This window comes from Mytilus trossulus, chromosome 13 (genome assembly GCF_036588685.1).
Source record: "Mytilus trossulus isolate FHL-02 chromosome 13, PNRI_Mtr1.1.1.hap1, whole genome shotgun sequence".
Classification (NCBI taxonomy): domain Eukaryota; kingdom Metazoa; phylum Mollusca; class Bivalvia; order Mytilida; family Mytilidae; genus Mytilus; species Mytilus trossulus.
The window spans coordinates 61,302,646-61,318,991 of NC_086385.1; the positions used below are offsets into that span (position 1 = coordinate 61,302,646).

General features: G+C 32.0%; 1 protein-coding gene across 1 annotated transcript; it reads right to left on the reverse strand.

The window, feature by feature from the left end:
- Positions 1 to 616: 616 nt before the first annotated feature.
- On the reverse strand, positions 617 to 14,645 carry LOC134695272 (uncharacterized). The gene is made up of 9 exons (XM_063556492.1): positions 14,590 to 14,645; positions 11,823 to 12,080; positions 10,271 to 11,230; positions 9,931 to 10,037; positions 7,382 to 8,626; positions 6,380 to 6,410; positions 3,927 to 4,195; positions 1,633 to 1,660; positions 617 to 927 (listed from the first exon to the last, which is right to left on the reverse strand). Exons 2-9 carry the CDS (start codon positions 11,860 to 11,862, stop codon positions 617 to 619), a joined length of 2,991 nt encoding a protein of 996 aa, XP_063412562.1. The 5' UTR covers positions 11,863 to 12,080; positions 14,590 to 14,645.
- Positions 14,646 to 16,346: the final 1,701 nt, after the last annotated feature.

Sequence of the window (16,346 nt, forward strand, 5' to 3'; positions counted from 1 at the left end):
TGATGATAAGTAAACAAGTAAGTAAGTATTTCAAAAGTAAAAAAGATAATAAAAGTATGTGTACAAGACGAACACAATATCACAAAATAAGCAGAACAAAATACAAAACGAGGCCAATTGAAAAAAAGGAAGTCTATACAATTATTTATATAAATAAAAACGTTTATGTTAATAAAAAGAAATCTGTTAAAAAGAATTTTGAAAAAAAGATGAAAAAATGTTTTTATAGAAACTATTTTGAACTGAGTGTCACTGATGATTGTTATGTAGACGAAACGCGCGTCTGGCGTATCAAATTATAATATTGGTACCAATGATAACTAACTAAAGTAAACGTTGAGAAATTAAAAAGGAAAACATGGTGCCACCGAACTTGTTTTCTTGCTAGAAGTAAAACACGCAATTTCTAATACTTTCATTCATTAAAAAATACCGTTTGTATTAACTCCACTTAAGTGGGTAAGTTGAAAATTGATTTAAACAAATTGAATATTTGCTTTTTGCTGTAATATATCACTAAATTTTCTTACATTGGTTTTAAGTCTGTCTCAAAAATGAAAGAGTGTTTTTTAGATGCGTGCAAGAGAAAATCATTCTTAATTCAAATTCTTAAATGCTAAAATAAATCTGATAATGTGTTTTCAACGAGTTTTATATTTTTGCCAATGTTACTGAATGCACGTCCAATGATTCTCAATGTTGGTTTTAAATTGTGCATCCTACAAAACTTAAATCTCCATTCTTCTAAGATATCCTGATTCAGTCGAACCAAATCTCTTTCATTTTGTCTGTGGCTGATCTGTTCCCAGGTATGAAAGTCCAATCCAAGTTCGATAAGGAACGGGAGGGAGTTCTTTCCTACCAATGGAGCCAATCTGTCAATGTGTTCTGCTGTAGGTACCAGATCCCAATTCTCATGTCCCATGTCTGCGTTGTTAAAATGTAGGGAAATGTTTGCAACATAATTCAAATGACAATTAGAATATTACAAAAAAATATGCAATTTAATGAAGAAATATACATCATGTATCGTTCTTATTTGGTGAAATACAATACTTATATCATGCGAGGTGTTATTTGTGTTTCTAATTCATATCCGATAACAATATAAATGGAAACTGACTTGATGCAACTATTTTTAATTCCTATTGATGCAAAGGACACATATTTACCTTAATTTTTATGTTATAAAATTAGTTAGCATTTTCATTTATATAATCGTAAAAATACCAGCAGATATATCATAAAGATGTCATTTGTTACGCAACATACTGGAAAATAGCGTTTGCTATTGCTAATTGATGTAATCGAAAAACATCGTGAGGGAAAATCAATTCAGAAAATATTTATGATTTTTTTATCATTGTAAATCTGACGTTTTTCGCAAACACAGAACGTAGCATTAATGTCTGACCCTACTGCACTTACTTGTTGTACGTTTACTATTTCAGAGTGTATAACATTTGACCTATTCAACTTAGTTTATACATTTGTTTTTAGAACTTGGAACACTATAAAATAGAACACATGCATATTTGAAAAATACCTCTTCATTGTATAGACAATCAGTTTCCACGTTCATAGTACTACATGTTTTGGGAATATAATGGAATCACATATATTTGTACTTACCAAAATTAATATGTTCACCTTTCACAAGCTGCAAAAATGAAAAACCTATTAGTGTCACAACTGTCATAATTGAAAGCATTCGTATTGATGTACAGTAGAATGAAAATTTATTTCATATCATAGATATAGAAACATGTGGTATGAGTGATAATGAGACAAGTCTCCATCGAAATTACAATTTGTAAAAGAATACCATTACCTGTAAAATATAAAAAAATGAAGATGTGGTATGATTGACACTGAGACTTCTTCCCAGAAGAGACCAAAATGACAGAGAAATTAACAACTCTAGGTCAACAATGAACAAAGTCCATACCACATAGTCAGCTCTAAAAGGCCCCGACATGACAACGTAAAAAATTGCAAACGAGAAAACAAACGGCCTAATTAATGTACAAAAAATGAACGAAAAACAATAATGAAAAAAATAAACAAACGACAACCACTGAATAACAGATTCCTGACTTGGGACAAATACATACATACAGAATATGGCGGGGTTAAACATGCAAGCGGAATGGTTACCGGACATTAGCTCACAGCGAACAGTAAGCTTTAAAGAGCCACAAACAAATGAATAGTGATAAGCATACTTAATACAAATAAAAAAATATTGCAAGACAAAAAATAAAAACGTAAAATAAATACAAAACAACAAATTGTCGGATGTAACAATGATAAGGTTTTTTTTTAATTTCTGTTTTGTTCTGTATGCATATGGAAGTGTAACACAGTATTTAAACATGATGATTTTTTTTATATCTACATAACGTCATAAAGTTGTCTTCTAGTTGAAGTCTATAAAAGAAGGGCTTAAGATACGAAAGGAATATTCAAATCATTAGTCGAAAAAAACCCTGACAAAACCATGGCTAAAAAATTGAAACAAACTGACAATACCATGGGTAAAAAATAAAAATAAACTGACAATACCATGGCTAAAAAGAAACTGACAATACCATGGCTAAGAAATAAACAAAACCTGACAATAGCATGGCTAAAAAAGAAACTGACAACACCAAGGCTAAAGAATAAACTGACAATACCATGTCTAAAAAATAAAAATAAACTGATAATACCATTTCTAAAAAATAAAAATAAACTGACAATACCATGAATACCATGGCTAAAAAAGAAACATAGACTGTCAATACCATGGCTAAAAAAGAAAAATTAACTGATAATACCATGGCTAAAAATAAACTGACAATACCATGGCTAGAAAATAAAATAAACTGACAATACCATGTCTAAAAAATAAAAATAAACTGATAATACCATGGCTAAAAATAAACTGACAATACCATGGCTAAAAAATAAAATAAACTGACAATACCATTTCTAAAAAATAAAAATAAACTGACAATACCATGAATACCATGGCTAAAAAAGAAACATAGACTGTCAATACCATGGCTAAAAAAAAAACATAGACTGTCAATACCATGGCTAAAATAAAATGACAATACCATGGCTAAAAATAAACTGACAATACCATGGCTAAAAAATAAAAATTAACTGACAAAATGAATATCATTTCTAAAAAATAAAATAAACTGACAATACCATGGCTAAAAAAGAAACATAGACTGACAATACCGTGGCTAAAAAATAAAAATAAACTGACATTACCATGGCTAAAAATAAACTGACAATACCCTGGCTAAAAATAAACTGACAAAACTATGGCTAAAAAATAAAAAAAATTAACTGACAATACCATGGCTAAAAAAGAAAAAAAAAAAAACCAATAAAATACAAAATATAATGAAATGAAAAAAAGACTGAATAACACAAACCCCACAAACAATTTTGAATGTACAATGTTGCTTTATGACTTTCCTGTTTGAATTGTCCTCAGAGTTCAGTAATTTGGTGAATATACTTTTAATTATAGTTGTTATTATCAATGATTTTATGTAAATATAGCTTTGTTCACCAAAACATGTGTTAGATATGTTATAATTTTATCGCAAATGCTAACTGTTTTTTGGGTGGAAACATTAACTCTGACTTTGACAGAAAGGATAGATTGAAATCGTTTGTTTTATTCTCTATGTTTTTAAAGAACATAGCAGTGATGTTATTGTATCAAATAACAATCAATCTCTTTTTTTCTTCCTTTATGTTATGCAGACAAACATTAATAGAAGTACCTATTTTGGTTACTAAACACCATCGATATGACTATATGTTCAAGTAAACATTGTTATACGACCATATACCATAAAACTAACTATAGTGATAAGCAAAACAATGTTACTTTATTTGATAGTTCATCAAAATATATTTACCTTGCAAAGTATATGGATACTTTCTTTTCCAATACTCTCTATCGCCTCTACGATGTCTTTAAATGTCACCATCCTGCTATCTCGACATTGTAGCAAAATTGCAAAGCTTGATGTCAAGGGATCTTCAGTTTCCAGTATGACATTCACTGCCCTGTTCGACAATCCTAAATGAATTGCCAGTTCTTTAGCCTCGAGTGGACTGTACATCAACGACAGACGTCGTAAATGTATGTCTGATGGTGTCACTTTCAGAAATTCATCTTTGGTAACTGTATCAGAAATATTGCATATTTCTTCAAATATCAAAAAGTAAAATCATCTAAAAATACTGAACTCCGGGGAAAATTCAAAACGGAAAGTCCCTAATCAGAAGCTCAAACACATTAAACGAACAGATACCAACTGTCATATTCCTGACTTGGTACAGGCATTATCTTTCTGTGGATTCATTATTATTCGTTGGATACCAATTTTCGTGGATTTCGTGGGAACAACGGAACCAAAAATTTCAATGTTCAACAAATTACTAATTTGCTAAAGAAATGTATACAGACTTGACCAAAACCACGAAATTAAATATCCACGAAAATGCAAGTTTTTATCAAGCCACGAAAATTGGTACCCACGAAAATAAATCCACAGTATGTAGAAAATGGTGGATTGAACATGGTTGTATAGCTACATTTGTTTTATAAAATTATAATCCTGGTAATTTTGATAACTAATTAGCTTAACCTCTCACTTGTATGCCAGTCGTATCAAATACCATTATATTGACAACGATTCGTTAACAAAACAAACAGACATAATAGGTAGAAATGTCAAATATACAGCAGTCAACATTGTGTTATAATTTTAATCACTAAAAGAAACAAACAAATATATAACAAATAAGCGCAAAATGGCATATAGGCCAATCATATTACATCGCATTAAAGACATACATACACATATTTGCCTTAGCACAATAACGCAAAAACGGGATGTATAAGAGCCACTTCATATATGTAACAAAGAAACATAAAACGGCATATAGACAAAGCACAACTCTAAAAGGAATACAAACAAAGCACATCAGGAAACGGTTAATATAAACAAAAAATAGCCATTACAATATTAGAAGAGATACGTCTTACCAAATCACGAAAACGATATATAACAAGTATATACTATTGTGATGTAAACAATACTATCAAGAATAAGGAAGATCAAACAACATAAAACAAGAAAAACTTATACGCACAGCATTATTGCAAACTAACACTAATACATGCATTTATCGCTATTTTGTGCATTTTTCCGTAGATCATTTTTTGTGATAATTATTTATATCATGCTACTCGCTTGAGATAGAAAATTATCGTGAGAAACTAAGAAGGCACGTGGCGCTGCTAACGAAATTGACATGAAATTGACAACATATTCATAGATAAAATAGCGATAAACAGATTATCATTGGTCATCTCAACTCGATTGCTTTTCTCGCTTTCGCCGTACCGGCTCAAGAGAGAAAAAAAAATCTGTTGAGATGATCAATGATAATCTATAAATATCTTCAAACCGGACAAAAACATGAACGCCGGGAAATGTTCACATATTCTTAACATTCAACTAAACCATTGAGAAGTCAATCCCTATCAGATTGAAAGAAGGCCAAGTGGTAAATGTCAACGGTATCATTTTTCAGGTAACGGGTCATATGTTTATGATTCGAAAATTGTATTATATAAAGCTTATCTTTACATGTCAGCCGTTTGCCTTTAGAAAAAAACCTTATAACTTTAAAATAAACTCATCATAGATACCAGGATTACAATTTTATATTTACGCCAGACGCGCGTTTCGTCTACATTAGACTCATCAGTGACCCTCTCGAATCAAAATATGTTTAAAAGGCAAAATAATTACGACGTTGCAGAGCATTGAGGACCAAATAGTCCTAAAAGGTTTACCAAACACAGCTAAGGTAATCTATTCCTGAGGTAGAAAAGCCATAGTTATTAAAAAATTCAAAGTTTTGTTAACAAATAATCTATAATTATGAACATATCGATGATAACTCAAGTCAACAAGGAAGTGCTAACTACTGGGCTGGTGATGTCCTCGGGGAAATAAATCACCACCAGCAGTGGCATCGAACCAGTGGTTGCAAATAAACTCATCATAGATACCAGGAATACAATTTGATATTTACACCAGACGTATTTGTTAAAGGATTATCATGTTATCAAACGAAACATTACAAATCGGCGTGTTTTAATCGAACAAGAATGATGTACAGTAATGAATACAAGAGTTATATCAAATACGTGTTTTTTATGTTTTAACTATTACAATGTACAAAGTTGAAAGGTTCCTATTGTATTACAGTTAATTGTTCTCCACAAGGTGCGACCAAAAACATAATGCTTAACATTGGCATTTGGCATTATTCAACATTTGTTATACATTACCTGTGCACCCTGGTTTACACTTTTCGTCTTCCTGAGAATAAAAAGGAATTTATAAACTAATTGAAAGGTACTCATTTTATTTTGTAAATCAAAAATTTTATATCCATTATTAGAAGATATATAATCAAACAGATCGGGTTGAAATTTAAAACCGCTTGTAAAAGTCAGAAACACTCTTTTTCTACTAACGCATATCATGCATATATAGGCTTTGATGGGCTTTGCTCATTGTTGAAGGCCGAACGGTGAACGATAGATGTTAATTTCTGTGTCATTTTTGTCTCTTGTGGAGAGTTGTCTCGATGGAAATCATACCGCAACTTCTTTCGTATACATGCATACAGAATGATCCATATGTTTACTTGAATGCATTCTCAGAGTATGTATGAATAATTATAGTAATTTCCATTTTCAGATGTATATCAATTTAAAAGACAGCTGATTAACAAGGAATAACTTGCAATTCACAATCATTATTTTTATCGTTTATTTGTTATAACTTTTTGGTTAACTAAAAATAATCATTGCATCTTTGGCAGTACATATTTTTGCGGATCTCATTTGATACAATTCAAATTGATAAGCGAGTTTATCGATAACAAATTACAATTTCGAATCGAACTACATGTGTGTTAATTTTTGTATTGTCCCTGCCGTCCAAACTTAAAGAAACAATACATAACATAAATTACAACCTTTTCTTCAATCCACGATGTAATTGTGTGTACGCTGTGTTCGCTGCCACGTATTTCACAAAAGGAAGGGTATTTAGTTTGATCTTTATTCTATCGTTTATTTATGGTAAACTAAAAAACTAATCATTGCATCTTTGGCAGTTCATATTTTTTCGAATCGTATTGGTAGATTTGATACAATTCAAAATGATAAGCGAGTTTATCGATAACAAATTAGAATGTTGAATCGAACTTAATGTGTGTTTATGTTTTTGCATTTTTCCTGTCATGCCCTCTAAAAGAAACAATTCATAACGTAAACTACTACCTTTTCTTCAATCCACGATGTAATTGTGTGTATGTTGTGTTCAATGCCATGTGAAGGACATATCCATATTTGGTCTGTGTGAGCTAGATCGTTGTCAGGAAGAACACATGAGTTGTTTGGTGAGTTACAACATATCCTGGTCATAAAGGATGCATCACTGGTTTGAGTCTGATCACTACTTGTTCTAATATACAGCTGACTTATTTTCTCCAAGGCTGATGTAAGACATTCATAGATGCTAGAGGCTACATCCCTCATTATAAGTGTGTTTGATGTGGCATGCACAAGATGGACAACAATCCTTTCATCTTCGCAGGAAATGTACAAATCTGAAGACGGATCAATGGTAAACACGCCAGCCCGATGGAACAGCATGTCCTTGTTTGTATTTCCGTATGTTTTCACCGCCCAGACATAAAGACAGTAACTAATAAATCTAAAAGATAATGCAGGAGGTATCATCAATGATGACGATTGGAAGGCTATGGCAATACTTCTGGTTGTAAAGCCAGCTGATTGAAGGTATCCAGAATCATCTTTAGCTCGTACCATACTTGCTACATAGTAGAAGTCAGCAGGTATACGGTTGCGATCTAAGTCGTATCTTTTTGGTTCTACCAATATATCCAGGTGAGTCATAACGTCCAGTAAATAATCTTTATCTTTGTAGAACTTCTTATATTTCTTTTTCTTCCAAATTTGTTCGATTATTGGTTTTGATACCACCCCTTTCTTACCCATAACGTCCCATAACTCCTCTCTTTGTGCATCTCCTTGACAGAATCCTCTATCAGTTACAATAGATTTGAAGGCATCAATGAGAAGAGTGGGAGACAAAATTATACGGTCGTCTAATTTATGTTCATCAAAGTACAAAAGCTTGCCAATGGAATGTTGGAATTTCAGAAATACCTTCAACTCGGTTTCTGATAACGGTCTAATAGGTTGCAATGCGTTGATTTTCTTTAGATGCTCTAGTGTAATCAGAGGAATGCCTTTTCTGATCAGCGATGCAAATTCTAACTCTAAAGGGATAAAACACTTTGGAAGTGATTCACCCCATGTTGGTTGCCTCTCTGATTCGCTGATAATAGCATCCTTGATCTTCGTCATTTCTGGGTCATATTTGTCTTGTGCGTTAACAAATATTTTATCCTCAAGCACTAAATGTTGCATTAACGATGTCTGGTGAAACATCTTGTTGATTTCTGCAAATATTTCATGTCTTCTTTGCTCAACCTCATTCTAAGAAAAAAATGCAGGGAAGGTTTTTTTACAAAATATTTATAGTAAGAAACAATTATCTTTATTGAAATGACATGTTTATGGTAAAAAGAGTGAAGAGTGGGCATTCTGCAATGAAAACAATGGTATCATATTATAAAAGCAAATACAACAGGTACGGAATAAGTACACAGATAGTATAATCGATGCATTTTTGTAGCATACAATCTATGACAATAAAAAAAAATGATGCACGATTATATTAAGGCTGAAGTCAAACAAATCTCTCAATTTTCTGAAAAGTCCCTAAGCAAAAAGCAGATAAATAGTGACATTTCAACACTGGTGATACCTAAGATAATATGGCTGGTATCTTTTTGAAATTGACGCAACATACATATTTACCCTATATGCTTGTGACCGGTAGATTTCAAGAAGCTTGACTTATATAGACAAAACAATAGTTTGGCGTACTACTGTCTAAGCATAGTACCTCCGTTAGGTTACATGTAGTTTGAGACTCTGTATACCACATAACACAAAAAGACCACTACTAAAAGGAAATAAGACAAAACATACAAAACACCATACCTTGGCAGTTCATTGTTTATATAATATAGTTTCCATTCCATTTAGTTAAGAGCAATTTACGATAAACATTTGCCACTTCTTTCTTATCTGAACTGATTTTAAGAGACATTTAATTGCATCACTAGTATACAAAAAATAGGAATAGTATTAGTTTGATGCAAGTGTTGTAGACTGCGGTACATCCAGTACTGTTTAAACAATCAACATGTAGTAAAATAGGTTCGGTTGAGTCAGGGGTCAAGAGTTGTTATATACATGAACACTAAAATATTTTATTTAATCACATACAAATTGTTAAATTACATCTAAATAAATACTGACCATTCATCATGTTCAAGGATTGACCGCAAGCACAGTATGAGAAAATTATAATAAGTAAAAGAAAAAATCTTTAACCAGACGTGTTTTACTTATTCAGGCCTTCAGGGTGATGTTTAGATAAACAAAGATGTTTAAAACTAATCATCATTTATTATCGGACTTTTAATTGCGTTTACCATGTTCGCTTTGAATATCTTATATTTTAAACAACTATGATTTTTTTAAAAGACAATACTACATGACAACCTTGAACTATTGTTAGTATTGATTGTATCTAATAACAAACATTAGTACATGTACAATCATAATCTTCTCGATTTTTTCTACAGTATTTCCTTTAAATATTATTAAGAGTCAAAATCAATCCCCGTTACAATTGACTAGAATTAACTGATGCATTATTACATACTTACAGCTTTTACCCGATCTTTGTGAGTTAAAACAACCAGAATCTTAGGAAATCCCTGCACGCTTCCCTTGCAGTATGTTACAATTGTGTTTATCCAGAAAAGCAGATAATCTGTAAGAGTAGAGAAAAGTTATATGCAAAAAATAATTTATTAAACTAAACGGTCATGTTTCGAAGGAATCGAAAAGATGAAATTAGTTGCCTATTATTGCTTGTATAATCTAAAGAGTGATAATATTTTAGTTTCCAAAGTTTCTCTGTGACAAAGTATTGGGATTTTAATTTGACTCATACAGGTGTTACACACCAAGGTGTATTGGAAATGAATGTATATGTATACACACCTCTTCCTGATTTATGTCCACTCTTTCCCGGGAGGTATTGTTCATACGGACAGGGATCATCAAGTTTTCTACTTCCATCAAGTACAATTATGTAAATCGCTCTGTATGTCAGAAATGTCTGATGAGTTGAATAGAAAACATCCTGGCCTCCAAAATCCCAAATAATTATTGGTGCTATCTTTTTGTTGTGTAACTGCTTTTTTCCTACTTTAGAGGTCTTCTTGAGAAAGTTTTCTTTCGTGATTGATACTTTGACTTCTTTAACTTTTTTCGAAACCCCGAACATTTGTTTTAACTTTCTGATCAATCCAGGTTGAGTTACAGTTTTTAGGTGCACCTCTCCAGCGTTACCTGACTCGGCATGATCCGAGTCATCCATTGAAATGTCTGTATATGGCAAATCTTCACCTATACAGTTGTCTTTTGAGAAATCGGTATAATCTTTTCTGGTTGGATTTTCCTGTTCTACTTGTATGTTTCTATTGTCACCTGACCTTTCTCCGTCCGAAACTAGTAGTTTTGATTGGTTTCCTGAATTACGAGTGCTATCTTGTATGACTGTCTCATAGTTTTCATCGTTGCATTGTGATTTTGCATTTTGCTTACATAACTGACTTACTAGTTGTTGGCTCATATTCCCGTCTATACTGCTAATATTAACTGGTACGGTTTCAAATTGGAATTCAGAACTGTTCAATCCTGTTTTGAAACTTTTAGTGGAAGACAAACTATCCGATTCTGAACATTCTGACCATTTTGACCATTCTGCCCCTTCTGGTGTTGTAACTGACATTGAATTTTCTTTTGATTGATGTCTTAGTTTTTCTTTGCTGGCCGGCAATGATATGGCTTGTGACATGACTGGCAGATCTTTGCTTTTTAGCGTTGTATCATCTACATTTATAGTTTTCACTCCTTTTAAAAGTGATCTGCTGAAGGTTATTTCTTCCAATGAGAAATCTAAAATGAGACAATATGTCTAGTATTATATAATAGTATAATTCAGTATGTTCGTTCTAAATTAAATATTGTACAATGTTAATGTTTTTCTAACTTATCTAGAACAAATGGGATGTAAAATAGTTATCATATGCGAACGCGATGTATCATTGTAAGATCATCCCAATGGCCGGAGAAAATCAAGTCCGATATATTCTCTCCAATTAAACAGTAGTTTATTGATACAAACGGATATATGTGAGCTTACAATTACTATAAATTGTCAAATTGTAAGCTGAATGTTAACCATAAATTGCTATACATGAAAAAGACTACCACTGATTTTTTTTTTTAATTTTGCACACAAATTAAAGTTGTTCTTATGAAGTTAACGTGTATGCAAAATTTCATGTCAATATAAAAGCATTGCATTTTGATCATATTGTATGGGTTTCTTTCATATTGGCTGTTTCAAAATAACTCTAAAGATAATGTAAATAGATATTCCATTATCAATTGTATTGATACGTTTGCAGTAATCTAATTTATAAAAAAATGTCCTATTGTTGTTAATAATTCACATGTTCTGTTTTGCATTTATTTGAAGATTTACCTTGGTGTCCACCCAGCCAGTCTTTTGATTCACGGTCCATATATGAAAGACCATTGTATAGTTCTATTCCATCGGTCGATATCCTGAATCTAGTGGGACGTTTTCCAACCAGATATCTTGCTATTGTCGTTTTCCCTGTACCCTGCTAGCCAGCTAACATGACCCTTGCCTCAAAATGGGGATAACTTTGTTCCTCCAATAGACTAGCAAATACTTGCGCTGACTTTGTATCGAACTTTTTAACTTCAGTTGGAAGACCTAAACATCAAAATATTTGACTGGTTGATTAACAATTGATATATTTTACAAATCTAGATTTTATTATTTCTACTAATCGGGCCTTGGTATGTTTAAGAGCGGTTCGCGTATGATTTTTGAAGTATGTAATTTATTCTATTGTGTTTTCACAATAGTTGTAAACCGGTTTTGGCTGTCAGTATATAATGAAAATTTGAACGAGATTTAACTATCGAGGTTTGGGCAGTGACCATTGTCGTACGTTTCTGTTGTACTGAAGTTTAATTTTCATATAGAATTCTGTTTTTTTAATGTATTGAAGTTGTATGCAAAACATTAATGTGTTTTGTATATATTTTGTAGATGTTTGATTGCTGTCTTTTACCGGTATTGTTGATTGTTTGATGTTTATTTACCGGGATTTGTTTTCGTAGATGCATGGTTGCCGTATTCAAAACATGAACTGTTAATGATGTTTGATATACGTAATATTGTTATCTCTGGATCTATAGTTATTAAAATTGAGATGGTCATTGCGCCAGTATCTAAATATGTATTTAGATTTCTATTATGCCTTTATCGTATAAAGGTACATATCTGAATATTCTCAGATATGCATGCTTTACAAAAATCTAGAGAGAGATTGGGCACATAAATACTTTATGTTCGTTTGAACACAGTGAATTAAGAACATAATGTATTTTATCGGTAAAGCGGAGCCGCCAATCTTATATAATGAGTAATACTGATAGACCATATTTAAGAAGAACATCAGTGATTAGTCATATGTGGCTCAATAGAAATTATATGTTTCATTTTTCAAATGTTTTTTCCTCTTCTTGAGAAGAGAAAATTCCTGATTGCATGTGATATTCTTACATTTGGGGTTATATTTCGATATCTTTATATTAGTTTACTTCTGAAAGAGAGACGAGAGATACCAGAGGGACAGTCAAACTCATAGATCGAAAATAAATTGACAACGCCATGACTAAAAATTATAGAACATGTCTATTTTGCAGCTATAGCAGCAATATAAAAGAAACCGCAACAGTTGTATACCGCTGTTTGAAAGTCATAAATCGATTGAGATAAAAACAAATCCAGGTAACAAACTAAAACCGAGAAAAAACATCACAACTACAACGAAACAACAGAAACACTGAGGTAGACAAAAACGACAATGCAACACACACAGAAACAAACCATAAAATATCAACAACCTTTTTCCTCACTTGGCACTGGCCATTTTAAGAAAATAAATGGTGGGTTGTACCTAGTTGTGTGGATAGTCAAACCTCTCACTTTAATGACAATGTTGAATGAATCAGACCATACATGACAGAAAACGGTACAAATCAATGCAAGGACATTCAAGACAGAGAAATACTGTAAATTCAGAAACTAATGCGAGGCTTATAATTTCGAAAAATGAGACAGACGTGTAAACAGACTTGTACACAAATTAACAATAAAAACGAACACGCAAAACATCATAGGATAGCATCCATTCAACAAAAAGACACAAAGTCCTCATAGATACTGAAAACTTGTTCAGTGCCAATAACAACTGATTAAACGAATCATGCATCCAAGACTGAATATTCAATCAGTTCACATTAAACGTCCAATGGATTTAGGGTAATGCCGTCATAAACAATCAGAGAAAAAAAATACCATGTGCAATACCAAGATACAGGAGTCGACAGATTATAGTTCCATGAAAGTGCATTTGTACATAATAATAATATTCAGTTTCCTTTTAATTTATTTATTTAGAGGATTAATAAGTTTTCAAAGATCGTGTATAAATTCCCGTGCAAGGTAAAAAAACCCATCAGTGTACAAATGAAAATGTGCTGTCCCGTTTGCAATACGTTTTCTACAACCGTTATGAACACATAATTAACTGACGGATGTACACTCATTTGTTATGGGCTTTTATTTGAATGCTATTATGTTCTCAAAAATGAGAAACAATAAGAAACATTTCAAAAATAACTTTACATTTCTTTTTTAAAATCAATTGTCTGTAATGATGGATTAGATAAGTAAATTTCTTAATTGATTAAGTTGTGTATATAGCTCAAAGTAGGCACTACTGTGCTATTTTGTGACGTTAGCTTTTATTGCTAAAGTAACCCGTAGAGCCCGTGGAAAGCCTTTAACATTCTCTTGTAAAACTAGCAATTTAGATTCGATACATGTACGAGCAGACCTTTCACGTGTGGGACTCGATCTCAGAATCGCAGTGTTGACAGGTTTCAGAAACAGTAGTTCGACCATGAAGACACATCGGTCACGGAGTCACCCCCTCAGTTAAATAAACGCATTAACACTTTTATTAGTGCATTTGTTTGCACCGTTTCCTTAAACTTGGATGGAGAGTTGTTTAATTGTTTTATTGTCACTCATACCAAATCGTCATTTATCTGTGTCGTGAGCATCACTTATACATTTGTATTTCTGACTATTCAACTTCTTCAACAAGTAAGGCTTTTCAGTATGCAACAATGGAAAAAATACTAACCTGGTAAAAGATTCTTTTCAAATGCCTGCAATAAAAAAAAATGAAATAAATGTCTTTCTTTTATATCAATAATTAAACAATCAGAAATATATACAACCTAGTTGAGATACACCTTTATAGTATACACTGATAATGCATATTTAATTGGGAACTTTAGCAGTCAGAGGTTTTACATGTTGCATCCTTTGTTTTGTTAATGTAATTACTACATTGTACTCGTTTATAAGTGTCAGTGGCGAAATTGCGGATAGACGAAACATTTAAGAAGTACAGTTGTGTACAGTCATAACCTGAACAGCATGTTATCTTGGTCTAAGTAATTCGGTTACTCCCAAAAAAACAGACACGATATTAATTTAACGTTTGGCTGGTGTGCTCAACACTAAAATAAATTGTTACCAGGACCGCTCTACATGTTTTTTTTATATATATTTTTAAATGACCGTGTTCCTTGAAATATGCAATACTCATTATTTTCATAGTGATTAATATGATCTAATATTATAACACAATGCTGACTGATGCACCCCTATTTTTGACATTTTTATCTTTTTATGTCTGTTTGTTTTGTTCACAAATCGTTGTCAATATATTGAAATTTGATGCAACTGTCGTACACATGACAGGTTAAGCTAGCTTTATAAACCAGGTTTAATCAACTATGTTCTACTTAAGAAAAGTCAGGAATATGACAGATGCTGTCAATTCGTTTGTTGTTTTGGGGTTTTTGATTTTGCATTATGTTTAGGGACTTTCCGTTTAGTATTTGCATCGGAGTTCAGTATTTTTGTGATGCTACTTTTACTTTGAAACACAATCTTATAAATATCTAATGCACTAAATGAATCTGAATCAATATAACATGAACGTTCAAAAATTCAAAGCTTTAAATACTCAATTTCAGTTATATATTGCTTAAATATAAGATATTGTTGTTCAATCTTTGAAAAGTGAATGTTCTGCGAATAGGATTTTTGCTTTTATTAAAAAAATATAAAAATAAATCAAAAATGTAATATTACCTCAAATAACGTTGTTATAGCCTCATAGATGGTCAAATCTATTGGCTTCTTTCCCTGAATCACAAGAAAATATTATGATAAATTGATGTCAGCTGAAATTGTGTTTAATAAAAGTTCGTTTTACAAATACAATTGTTTCAAGAAAAAGGAGTGGTAAAAGCAAGAAACTATATTGGGTACCTTATTGATACTGAACAACATATAGAAAAGAGAGAGCAGGAATGTTAGTGTGCATTAGAAAAATACTTCTAAAGTTTGAAAAAAAAGTAAAATATACCAAAAACCTCCTCAACAGTTTAAAATACAACATTAAGAAACAACATTGCCATCATTAATTAATTGTATTGATTGTGCCGTAATAGGAAGAACAGATATTTCTGTAGACTTGCATACCAAAGACAATAACAATCAAAACCAAGGAGTAAACAATGACTCATCAAACAATTAGATATTTACATCAACAGTTACAAATAATAAACTAGAAACAACAAAAACTCCACATAAAACCGGGAGTGAAATAATGTGCTCCGGAAGAATAAGCATTTCAGCAACGGCACCCGTCGTGAAACATTTGTATTAAACTAATAAAATGTTGACATTTGCACAGTTAATTGGATGTTATTTACATTTTTGATTTTTAGCCATGGCGTTGTCATTTTACTTTCGATTTATGTTTTTGACTGTCCTCCTGGTATTGTTCATCCCTTTTTAGCTCACCTGGCCCGAAGGGCCAAA